This window comes from Portunus trituberculatus, chromosome 18, assembly GCF_017591435.1.
Source record: "Portunus trituberculatus isolate SZX2019 chromosome 18, ASM1759143v1, whole genome shotgun sequence".
Taxonomy (NCBI): Eukaryota; Metazoa; Arthropoda; class Malacostraca; order Decapoda; family Portunidae; genus Portunus; species Portunus trituberculatus.
The window spans coordinates 3,688,529-3,702,099 of NC_059272.1; the positions used below are offsets into that span (position 1 = coordinate 3,688,529).

A 13,571-nucleotide genomic window follows, 5' to 3' on the forward strand; every position below is an offset into this window, starting at 1 on the left:
TAAAAAGATATAAAGGTGGATCAAGTGAAAAAGGTATGGGAAAGGCAGAAGTGCTAAAGATCAGAGCAGAAACTAATGAAGGAAAAAGAGGCACTACATAGTGGTGTACGTACCACCTAAGACAAATGCATGGTCAGTACAGGAATATGAAGAAATGATAAGTGATACAGGAACATGTCTGGAAGAAATGTTGGGTGGCTGTGAACGAACTATAATGATGGGAGATTTTAATTGTAAAGAGGTGTGTTGGGAGGACTGGTCAATGGAAGGATCAGAGACAACATGGGGAAATACACTATTGACACTGGCAATGGAAAATGTGTTAACTCAGTGGGTCAAAGAAGATACTAGGTTTGGAGGAGAGGGAGCATCGTCAAGACTGGACTTGGTCTTTAGTACAGAGCCAATGGTCATTGAGGAGATGAGGGTGGAGTGCCCTTTAGCAAAGAGTGATCATGCAGTTTTGGAGTTCAAGGTGATAGACGAAGAGAAATCTAGAAGAAATGAAGAATATAAAGTGGGAAGATGGAATTATGCCAAGACAGATTTTGGAAACCTAAAGAAATTCTTTCAAGAGACAAATTGGATGAAATTCAAGAGTGCTAAGGAGCAAATGAAAAGTGGAAGGAATTTATAAAAATATACAAAGAAGGTGAGAAAAATTTGTACCAATAAGACAACATAGAGAAGTTGGAAAGCAGGACTGGTTTAACGATAGATGTGAAAAGGCTAGAACAAGAAAAGAGGATGCATGGAAGAGGTGGAGAAGGAAAAGACGGATTAAGCAGTGGGAAAGTTACAAAAGAGCAAGAAATGAATATGTGTTGATTAGAAGAGAAGAAAGAAAGAAACAAGAAAAGGATATAATTGATAAATGTAAAGACCAACCAAGGCTTTTTTACAGACATGTGAACAACAACATCAAAAATAGAGAAAGTATTGAAAGTTTAGAAGTAAATGGAGTATACAGTGAAGATCCCAGGGAAATGGCAGAGGCTATGAATGGATGCTTTCGGAAGGTATTCACAAAGGAGACTGCTTTTGACAAACCACTGGTAATGGAACAGAAAGGGATTATGAAGGAGTTTCAAGTAACTGTGGAGGAGATCAAGAACATGATGGGGAGTTTAGAAGTGAGAAAAGCTGTGGGACCTGATGGGGTATCAGGATGGATTTTAAGAGAATGCAGGGAGCAATTGGCAGAAAAAGTTTGTGAAGTAATTGATGCCTCATTAAGGGAAGGCGTAGTGCCCCAAGACTGGAAAAGAGCTAACATTGTCCCAATCTATAAATCAGGTAACAAGAGAGACCCATTGAACTATAGACCAGTGTCACTTACAAGTGTGGTAGCTAAGATGTGTGAGAGGGTGGTGAAGACTAGATGGACAGACTTCTTGGAGAAAAATGACATACTTTGTGAGTGTCAATTTGGTTTTAGGAAAGGGCGTTCATGCACGACAAACCTGATATGTTACTATTCGAGGGTGATAGATGTAATACAGGAAAGAGATGGTTGGGCTGATGGAATATATCTGGATTTAAAAAAGGCCTTTGATAAGGTACCACACCAGAGACTGATCTGGAAACTTGAAATGGTAGGAGGAGTGCATGGCAGTTTACTAAAATGGATGGAAGACTTTTGGTAGGAAGAGAAATGAGAACAATAATTAAGGACAGACCATCAGAATGGGGATTGGTGGAGAGTGGAGTTCCACAGGGATCAGTGTTGGCACCAGTAATGTTCGCAGTCTACATAAATGACATGGTGGATGGGGTGTCCAGTTATGTGAGCCTATTTGCAGGCGATGCAAAATTGTTACGAAAAGTGAGATGTGACAAAGATTGCGAACTACTCCAGGAAGACTTGGACAGAATATGGAAATGGAGCTGTACATGGCAAATGGAGTTCAACACGACAAAATGCAAGAAAATAGAGTTTGGCAAGAGTGAAAGAAGAATCAGGAGTATGTACAAGATAGGAAATGAAGACATAAAACCAGTCATGAAGAAAAAGACCTTGGGGTGACAATTACCAATGACCTATCGCCAGAGAGACATATAAACAAAATAATTGGAGAAGTATTGAACTTATTGAGGAACATAAGAGTGGCGTTCGTATATCTAGATGAAGAAATGATGAAGAAAATAATTACTGCAATGATAAGACCGAGGCTTGAATATGCAACAATACAGTGGGCTCGAACTTAAAGAAACACATAAGGAAACTAGAGAAAGTACAGAGGGCTGCAACGAAAATGGTGCCTGACTTAAGAGATTTGACTTATGAAGACAGACTGAAAAGAATGCAACTTCCAACCCTGGAAAACAGAAGAAAGGGGAGACCTGATAGCAATATACAGAGTGATGATTGGCATGGAAAAATGGATAGGGAAGATCTGTGTATGTGGAATGGAAGAATGTCGAGAGGGCATGGGAAAAAACTAAAATGGCCACTTATAGGAGAGATGTGAAAAATATAGCTTCCCTCATAGAAGGGTGGAAGCATGGAATAGTTTAGACGTGGAAGTGGTCAACGCAAGGAATATTCATGATTTTAAGAAAAAGCTGGACATTAATAGATATGGAGACGGGACAACACGAGCATAGCTCTTTTCCCGTATGTTACAATTAGGTAAATACAATTAGGTAAATACACACACACACACACACACACACACACACACTCTTGAAGCTTGTACGGCTACAGTGAACTTATTCCTGACAAAGTTTTGCACCATTAACCTCTTCAGTGCTGGAACGTATTTCTACCTTGAGTTTTGGGTATACATAATTAGACGATTTTATTGACATTAGGAAGGGTCTATGGAGGTCAAAAGATTAATGACCACAGTCTTCACTATATTAATCTCTCTATGAGTTTCTGAATCTGTATAAAATCACCAAATAGTATCCAGGTGAACAAGAAAATGTATCATGGTACTGAAGGGGTTACTATGCCTGCTTCCATAGATACTTCAGATGTTTATCTCAGGGAACAAACTAATGTTGCTGGCCACACCAGCCACACTTCAGGACCTTAACAACCCCTTTCCAACTATCAATCCTGCTCCCATAGTATTTATCTTTATTACTAAGGGAATATTTTGACCAAAAAATAAGATTTTAATCCTATCCATACTCTCTGATAATAGCATGACAGCTTTTAAAAGCATAACATTAAGTTAGGACTTTATGGAGTGAATATGTTTATGGTCTTCATTAAAAACTACTGTTACTGAGCATCTATTGATCTTAAGATTCCCCCCAAAATTGTATATTTCCCAGAATTATCTGAAACTTTAGAAAACACATTTTCTTCCAGGTTATGCAAGGCTGTGGACAATAATGCTGAGGTAAACAACAAAATAAGAAAATTTCTTTATTATAGAACAGTAGATTCCATAATTTCAATAAATATCCAAAAATCTTTTCCAAAAATTTTTTACTTCTGAACAAGTACACATATAACTACTGAAGCACCAGTTAATGAGACTCAACCTTCCCAACATCAAACAAAAATACAGTTAAGAAATGCAAGATTAATCTTCCATCCTTAAATCATTGGCAAGACAAGTTCCCTCAAAGAGAAGTGGTGTCATGGTGCCGAGTGAGAGCCAGGGTAGCTACTTAAAGGCTGTGTCTGGGGTGTGTGTGTGGGGTCCATGTTAAGGAGAGGCGGAGGGTGCCGCCTTCGCATGTGATCCTGCAAGTGAGTGGTCCTCTTGGCGCGATACGGGCAGTGGGGGCAAGCATAAGGTTTTTCTCCTGTGTGGATACGCACATGGCGGCGCAGGTCGCTTGTGCTCAGGAAGGAGACAGCCCGACAGTAGGGGCACAAGAGTGGGGCAACCTCCCGCTGACGGTTCGCCTCGCAGCCCTACAAAGAGAACCAGACAAGGATGTTACTGGCTAATGTGGAGGAAGCATCTCTAATGCTGTTTTACTGTTACATGAGCCCTTTTTACTATTCACACTGCCACATGTTACAGGAGAACAATTATTGCTTTTGACACTTACATCGGTGAGGGATGTTCGTGTGTCTGTGTGTGAACGAGTGTGCTTGAATGAAGATGAGGGTTTTCATCAGAGGTTCCCAGAACACAAGTTTCATGTCTGCTTTCCCTTCAAAAGTGAAACCTTGGTTTTATTTTTCAATGATAATTATTCCTATTAAAACTAGTCCTATTTGTTGCATTTTACTTTTAAATCACATACAGTAATAATCAGTTCACTTTTGTTTCATATGTGAACAAAATGCTCCAGGTTGTGAGTTAAGGAAACCTGGCTATCCTATTCAGGTTATATTTACCAAGGCCACAGAAACACCTTGCAACAAAGCCTCATTAGCAGGTGTGCATTAGTGATACATTATGAACAAAGGAACTTAACTTGCCATTAGATATTCTTGCCATTCTAACTAACAATTTCTGGTGATGGAAAAGACTGACAAAATTCAGAAATAATTGTTATTCTAATCTCAACAAATGGTGAAAACAACATACAGCCAACAAAACAGTGCAATGTTCATACACACTTTTCATAACAATCAATTTATAAATGTTTGTATTACTCTATTACAGGCTGAGCTACAAATCCAATATTTGGTAACACACAGCTTACTGTAAGGACACAGGAAAGCTGTGTTTACGCTTTATGTGAGTGACAACATGGGCTTTCTGAGTTGCACGGTATGGACAGTGAGGACACACGAAAGGCTTTTCCCCAGTGTGAGTCCTAATGTGTCGCCTCATGTCCTCCTTCTTGAATGTGGTGTGGGAGCAGAAGATGCAGGTGAAGCGTCGTGTTGACTCCTGCCCACCCAACACCCTCACCTAAAAACAAGAGACCATTGGAGGCGTTACACAGGTCTGAGGAACCTACAGCTCACATGACCACTCATCCACAATGGTCTCACTGTGCTCACTATCACTTACAAGATGATGTGCAGGAATCAGACATATTCTCATGAAATTGATTTAATATTATTTTGTCTCAGTCATGATGTTGTCTAAACATCTTTGCTTCAGATGTAAAATTCATATTAATGGTTGGTAAATCATTCAAAATCTTTGATCACCATGCCAAGATCAGTAACAATCACTTATCAGTAAATAATTTCCCACTGTTCATTTGAAGATGCATTAATGAGAAAGAAATGATTCCAACAACATGAGCTTATCTCCTTACACATTGTAAGAGATCCACAGGCCAATCAACATGATGGTCATCAGAAGGCAGCTAACACCAAGTTCACTCATACTCACTTTTTGCCAATAAAGTAAACTGAGGAGATATGCATCAATACCAACATGTCAATTCCTACGCACTCCCATCAAATGAGATTAAACATGACAAGAGAGATAACATACAAGGTTTCTTTCTTTTTTATCACTTCAGGATGCTTATCAAGTCAAAACCACACATCAGATAACACACCCAAGCTTTACTCTTTTTCCTGCATGATTTATAAAAGCTTTCAGATATTGCTACCACATTCCATCATCCTCTTTCAAACACAGTAATTTTTATAAAGAGACAGCAAGACAAAACATCCAGCTATAGATATTCAACTTCAGGTAATACAAGTCTCACAAATCTTTACTGAAGATAAAGAACAAAATATTTCATGTGCATATAATAAAAATTTACCATAACTCAGCTTATTCATAGTGTCATCTTATGAGCTCAGACAAATGCAAACTGGAGGGAAAAAAAAAAAAAAAAAAAAAAAAAAAAAAAATGAAGATCACAAAAAGCAAAACGTGCAGGCAAGCTTGCTCCACAATCCCAGAAAATGAATGAGAACTTTCCTATATTTCTGCAGTTTTGTTCATTAAGGTTGCTGGGTTTGAGATTCCCACTGGCCCACATTGTACCCAAATGTGTCTTCTGAATGTGGTGAGCGATGCTTCCTCTTGCAGTGCTCCTCCACATGAGCTTTCCTGCTGCCTCGGTAGGGGCAGTGTGGACACATGTAAGGCTTCTCTCCAGTGTGGGTCCTGATGTGTCTGGTCAGGACCCCCGACTGACGGAACATTCGGCCACAGAAGGGGCAGGTGGGTGAGACAGGTTGCTCACTACCCAGCGCCCCCAGCACCACCCTGTCCAAGCTTCTCCGATCCTCCACCTACAACAGAGATGCCCCTGAGATGCTGTGCCTATCACTTCATTGCTAACTCCTCATCCCTTCATGAACCACAACATGAACAGAACATGTCTACACATCTTTACTCAAAAGATTCATGGCAACAAATTAAAAAAACTAGCAAAATGTATCCATGTATTCCATCACCTGTGTGGGTGATGGAAAAAACATTCTCCACTCGCTTAAAATGAGTCTTATTTCTAAGCAACATAACGAAAACATCAGACAATGCAATACAATTAACAATATCCCTTACAAAACAATATCCTTTACAAAAAATTTGATAAGCAGCATAACTTAACAATATTATTGTTTTAGATTATGGTAAAGAAAATCTTAGTATTTCACTGATAGGGAAAGGGACAAACTTAACATATCTTTATATACTACAAGTTCACATTTTTCTTTGTGAAACAACTGGGAAAGGTTGAAGCAAGAACTGTACATGAAAATAGCATGCCAACTTATATTACAAACAGGAACACTAAAAAGTATATACTAATCATATCACTCAGAACTGCTTCACCAAATAGACACACTAAAATAACATATCCTTTTAAATGTCTTTGCTGTGCTCAAGTATAAAGCATTCTTCAAACTTCACTACTTGTCTAAATGTTTGTGGGGACGGTTATCAAAATTAGGCACGTATGGGTTCTTCCCTTCCTACTTGTACTTCTCAGAATTTTCGAGTTCTTCCATTCAGTGATTGATTTTCTGTTTAATAAACTAAGTGAAATAACCTTGCCAATCAAGAGAAAGTGCATGCCACTTGGTTTGGAATCATATGATGATGGATATGAAGGAAAAATAATCCTCGAAATATTGTTTATGAAGAAGAGATATACAAGGAAAGAGAGATTAAGTGAAATAAGATCACTAGCAAAGACAATGCACATGAAACCTGGGTATGAATGTGATGATGGCCATGACAAATGTTTTCTAATGTTATTTATTATATAGAGGGAAGTGATACAGCAGGCAAGTATCAACTATGTCCATATTTCTTATTTGACTAGGAATCCAGGAAAATACAAACCCCAATCACTCTTCCCCCATCTTCTGTCTTTTAAGTACTACAACAAAAAGATTTCAGGCAAGCTGATTATCACAAAGAAAACTGTAACCAATCTCACAAAGAACACAAAGTGGAATGAGAGTACACTGAGGAAAGGCTCTGAGATGACAAGGAAAAGGCATGGATGGAATTAAGCATGATGAGAGAGAGAGAGAGAGAGAGAGAGAGAGAGAGAGAGAGAGAGAGAGAGAGAGAGAGAGAGAGAGAGAGAGAGAGAGAGAGAGAGAGAGAGAGAGAGAGAGAGAGAGAGAGAGAGAGAGAGAGAGAGAGAGAGAGAGAGAGAGAGAGAGAGAGAGAGAGAGAGAGAGAGAGAGAGAGAGAGAAAGAGAAAGAAAGAAAGAAGAGAGAGAGAGAGAGAGAGAGAGAGAGAGAGAGAGAGAGAGAGAGAGAGAGAGAGAGAGAGAGAGAGAGAGAGAGAGAGAGAGAGAGAGAGAGAGAGAGAGAGAGAGAGAGAGAGAGAGAGAGAGAGAGAGAGAGAGAGAGAGAGAGAGAGAGAGAGAGAGAGAGAGAGAGAGAGAGAGAGAGAGAGAGAGAGAGAGAGAGAGAGAGAGAGAGAGAGAGAGAGAGAGAGAGAGAGAGAGAGAGAGAGAGACCGCCCTGAAAAAAGATGAAACACAATAGGTGAGAACTAGCAGGTGACAAAACATATTTTTCCTATTCTGTTGAAGTCTCTAACTACTGACACACTTGCACTCCTTCCTGTCATGGTGTTCCTAAGCAGGACTCGGCACACTTGCAAACTGTAGTTTAGGTATTAATGGGAAAATTATAGCTTGTTATAAGAACTGCATGAAAAAAAAAAAACTATCAAAATCAAAGGAAAAAGAAAGAACGGAAACAGAAAAATTACTTCAGTTACCTAGAAATTTGTTAATAAAGACACAATTTTGGATTTACATACCAGGTTAGTGTGTGTGTGTGTATTGCAATACCTTTAGAATAAGGTTTGCCTTTATAAGCTCTGAGACAAATTTCAGACCAGTAATAAAGTCTTTTCAGAATAAGCTACATAATTAATAACAACAGTACGTATATTGCAATTAATCTTGAGCATCTGAGTACAGAGGAGTCGTCGTGTCTGTACTCTTCAATTTAAATCATTATGGTGAGTAAACATATGATTCTTAAGAGTGTATTTTCTGCTGGAGCGATATGAACAAAGGTGGCAACTGAAAGGCTTCTCCCCAGTGTGGGTACGGATGTGGCGGTTCAGGTCACCAGACTTGATAAACTCCCTTCCACAATAGGGACAAATGTTGCCCGGGAAACGAGTGTTAGGAGGCTGCTGTGGCTCTGAGGGAAGCTGCACCATCCCCAGCAGTACTGGTTGCTGCTCACTTCTGACTGCCACCTACAAGAGAGACCACCACTTAGTTCCATGTTCAACGTTGTGGTAAAATTCCTTCTTTCAATAAATGCCAGGCATCCAGTATTTTCCATCCCAAGACGTGAAACAGACCTTGTCAAAACACGCCACGCTACTGTGCAGCCAGACTACAATCACACATTACTATTGTACCATAACATAAGCCTCTATTAAGGTGAATACATGCCATTAACATTAACAGCATGGTAGTAAAATTTTTCAAGCTTCCACACTCAAAAACTAATAAATAAATAAATAAATGAATAAATAAATAAGAAAAAGAAAGAAAGAAAAAAAGAATAAAACTAAAAGCAATTTGCAAAGCATGTGGTGCCACACAAACAGAAATGCAAGGCAGTGCTGGCAAGCTGTGCTTGGATGGTTGTTAATCTGTGGCCGGAACTGTGGCTTAGCTGGCAGTTTTTGTTGGTGGGATAAGTGGTGGCCTCTGGATAAGTCAGTTTCACAATGCATTGAGCACAAAGTTGTTGTAATTACAACTTATATGTAAAGTAATCATAACTCAAAAAGTTGTTGCCTGCACTCCTACTAGAGAGTTTTCCCTTCAGTATCAGTGACATTCATATTCAGTGTGCGGGGAGTGTAATGGTGTGTGGTGGTGACACTCAAGTGGTGAAGACAATGTTCAGCAGGAAAAGATGAAAGGCCTCAATTATACTTGTGTAATACTATTAAGGAATCAGAAATCAGAAACACATTTTCATTAATAAGTGCTTTACTGTCATATAAATAACTCATCTGATAGTCGTTTGTATGAGCAAAGTCCATAAAAGAACAAAATTCAATATCAAGAATGACATTCACACTTCCAAACGCCTGACCTTCCACAATGACTCATCTGCCTGGTCCTCCACACCTGACAAACAAACACACGGTGCGAGTGCACCAGCTGCCTGTGTGACAACACACACTGCTCACTAGTTGTTACTTTCTAAATTCAATTGTGCTATTATTGTTTCTATAAGCCAGGACAATTCTCTGTGGCAAAGAAAAGAGAAGACTATCACCTGAAGCTATACTTGAAGTGGAAAAGTTATAAGTATATGACAAATAATATTCATACACATTTCCACTAAACAAATTTTTGAAGAAATTGATTAACACTTTACTTATAAAAACAATAATAGTAAGAATTCATTGCATATTATCATTAATGTAATTCAGCAACATTCATGTAGCTATGCTTCTATGGAATTAAATAAGAAAATAAACTAAACAAATGAATTATGAAAATTCCCCAGAGTATCTGCCAGACTGCAGTATGACACTTGCACCAGGCAGGAAAGGAAGCAGCCTTGGCTGTGGCCTTCAGATTATAACTTTTCTAACTCAAAGATGACTTTACAAATTCGAAAGCTACTATCTATTAGTTAATCAAAACTATGAAAAATCATCAACTGGTAACAATATTTTTTTCCATAAGAAATTCATAGGATTTACTTTGTTGTTTTCTAATGCTTATAATACTACCAATCATAATCCATATGAAACCTTTGTAACAACAAAGACTCAAATGATAATATTACAGCATTTTAAGTTATTTCTTTGGGCAACAAGTGTTACGTCTTCTCTCCATGACAGGTCAAAGGTGGCTGGGAACACACACCTCAGGTGAAAATAGTGTTCCTCATCATGGAGGGCTGTATGGTTTGCTCTCTAACCAAGAATCAATGAAGTTTTCTGCAAACTTTAACATTCATGCCTAGTAAATCAAACTTTGTCATTAATTTCCTCCTTCATATACAGTTCCACATAACCATAGTAAAGAGAGGCATGGCAGAATTTAGTTAAAATGTCATGTGATGGCTACTGTGGACAAAATGATAATTCACTTTCACTCAATAAACAGAGATAATAACACAAGTTCTACCATGTAAATTGTTTCCTTGCCTAGGCTTACACGTACATTCACAATATTGCTGGTAAGGCTCTAACACTTCACTGAAGCACTGACCTAATGAATTACCAAAATCACACTCCCTGACTATGTATGCATATTATGTATCTCTAGTTTTCTGTACATAAAAATACATTTTATATTTATCTATTTTTCCAAAATACTGAAACACTGTACAAATGTAGGAGGTAATATACTCATGTATTATGTGAGGGCCCTGCAATGAATGATCCCAACACTGTATGATCAGTCAGCACGTAGTAGCTTCCCAAACTTTTTTTGAAGTGTGGTGTGAAGGGTGACATAATGAACATTGTGAGGCCTGCTTGCTATCTGACCATGCATTGCGTCAATAAGAATGACACACGCGGCTTGGTGTCGGTGATGCTGGTATGCCAATAAATGTCATAATTTAATTGTAAAATATCCACTAACATATAAATAAAGAACCAATACATAATTATACCTCTATGTTACATAATAAAATCTACTGCAGCATAATAAATTATGTTACATGTATCTTGGGAAGCCATCTCTAGTGTGCAAGGCTGTCAACTGTTGTCACCACACTCACTAAATGTGTCAAATAATATTCACTATGTCAGAATGTAGTGCTCTTCATTTAGAGATTGTCTTGGGAGCTGCTGCACAGACAAACCAAATCATCATGTGCTACTTTGACTCTTACAAAGTAAAAGCACTGATCACCTTTGTATTCCTGTCCACAAATTAAGGTTCTCATCGGTACTTTGGTTTGTCCCCAATCTGACTTCACATACAAATGTGGAAAACCTGAACACTGACAAGCATATTAGTTATGTTATGTACATATATACACTGGAAACACCTTGTTCAAGTGAAGACGAAGGAAGGTTAGCAGCGAGATGTGGAAGGAATCTTGTCATTCAATTTCACATTTTTTATTTCATATTTATGTTGGAAGAATATATTTGTAACCTTCAAGTTATTTCTCCCTGATATTCAATAAGTAAGTCCTTAATGTTGTTTTGTATCCCTTTCATCATAACACCAGACTCTACTGTACGCTTGTGGTGGTGCATGAATCTATGAACTTGTCAATTCATATATGCATTATCTAATTTTATGATCAACCTTGCTGTTTCCTCATTTCAGCTATAAACCTTTTCTGCTGCCTCTTTCTTCATACACTAAAAGCCTATGTTGTTATCTTGCTTTTTTTTGCTCTCTGTAACAACACTTAACCTTCTTCATAGTCATGATTTTGTGATCAATACAAAGAAAAAATTGGTCATGAGTAAGGTCAATCCACTGAATCTAAATATAATCACTTCCAATTACCAAAATATGAATTTAATGGTTTAAGATTTCACTGACACATCTAAACCTTATTCAACAACTACCCACCAGAAAGTTCATACAGTAATACAAATCTAGTTAACCAACAATTAAAATCTCCAATATAAAATGTAAAGTTTCGTCATTTTTTTTCCTAAACATATTTCTCACATGTACAGCAAATAAAACATGAATGACCTCTTGCATGGCTGTTCACAGGGAGTTCTGAACTACTCGTCTGTTTGGACAAGGAAGCCTTAACTCAGATCACTAGGCACACGAACTTTGAGATCTTTACATTTCAACTAATTTACAGACCAATACCAAAAATTTCAATAAAAGTATAGCTATCACGTGTTTCTACTCAATATTAGTGGTGTGATTTAAGAAACCTGAATAATACTATAAATATTGAGGCTTTTCATTTACTGGAACAGATCACTGGAAATCAATCCCAGCTTTAGTGTCATGTGGTGTTTCCAAAGTGCTCGACAATTCTTCCTTGGCTCCTTCCGAACTGGTGCGCAAGTGGTGTTTTTGTACGTGGAGCTGAAGCAAGATCTTTTGGTTGGCACGGTATGGGCACACGTGACACGCGTACGGCTTCTCTCCGGTGTGTACCCTGATGTGCTTCCTCAAGTTGCCTTTGTGTGTGAAGGGTTTATTACACACCGGACAAGGGTGGATGCGAGGCAAGGCCTTCTCTGCCCCCCATCTCCCGCCACCACCGCTATTCCCAGTGATGGAGGCACACAGTCCACTTCCCTCATGCCCCGCCCTCACCACAGAGAGGGCAGCTTGGCTCCTCCATTGTGGCTGGAGGTGAGGGGGGCAGTGCTGGGTTGGTGGGGTGATGACACCACTGCAGCTCACCTTTGGCAGCCCACCAACCACCCTCTGCAGTTGTTCCTACAGGAAAAGAAAACCATCACCCTCACTACACTTTGTAATTTTTCATCTCATATTTTACAATAGTTATGTATTATTTTTGGAAAAAAAAAAAAAAAAAAAAAAAAAGTGAGCGCATGTTTAAATGCTATTACGGAGTCTATTGTTTGATTAGAAAATGTAATTTCTGGGTTTTACTTTTACAACAAAAACATAAGAGCACTTTCCTTCAGGGAAGAATTTCCCATCAACATCATTAATTCTGTCTTCTTTTGAGTATCTTCACAAGACTGGCAGAAAGTAATGTACCTTTGGCATACTCTCCAAACAAATTTTTCTATTTGTAACACCAAACCCTTCTCATCAATATGTAACATCACATTCTTTAGATATTAGTATTCTACAGGCTTCCTGCAACAGAGAAACAGAGATGCTTGTTTTACCATATTTGCTGATACACTGAATAACACAATAATTATGAAAAAGTAGATAAATAAACAAAAGAATCACCCTGCACCTCATGTGGTTTTATTACTAAACTTGAGGCAACTAACAGAACACAGAGCAACCAGTGATGCATGGCTGAGGGTGTCTGGTGGGATGCCTGATGAGCACCAGTGCAGTGAGCACAACAACTGATCAAAAACATTCACAGTAAGTCTAACACTGGAAAGACAAGGTGGTGGTATTGTAGCAGCATTATTTAGGGAGAAGGTGGCCTCCTAAAGAAGCAGTGCTGACTGAGGGGCTGCACTGCCAGTCTCTAGTGTGTTGTGGTGATGGTTACCTTGCTCCATCACAAAGATCAACTATATATTTAAGATGGAAAAAAAAAAAATAAATAAATAAAAAAAATAAA

General features: G+C 38.5%; 1 protein-coding gene across 20 annotated transcripts in view; it reads right to left on the bottom strand.

Moving 5' to 3' along the window:
* Positions 1-13,571, bottom strand: part of LOC123505838 (longitudinals lacking protein, isoforms H/M/V-like) — a 61,966-nt gene that overhangs the window by 21,949 nt on the left and 26,446 nt on the right. For 2 of the 20 annotated variants that reach the window (XM_045257569.1, XM_045257570.1), the window contains exon 6: positions 9,308-12,733. The exons of 13 other annotated variants lie outside the window; for them this stretch is intronic. In XM_045257569.1, coding sequence (XP_045113504.1) covers positions 12,263-12,733 — 471 coding nt within the window. In that variant the 3' untranslated portion in view covers positions 9,308-12,262. Of the gene's footprint in view, positions 1-3,366; positions 3,878-4,017; positions 4,123-4,620; positions 4,833-5,810; positions 6,128-8,128; positions 8,575-9,307; positions 12,734-13,571 lie in introns of those variants that run through there. 5 more of the 20 variants (XM_045257576.1, XM_045257589.1, XM_045257588.1 and 2 more) reach the window with 5 other exon arrangements.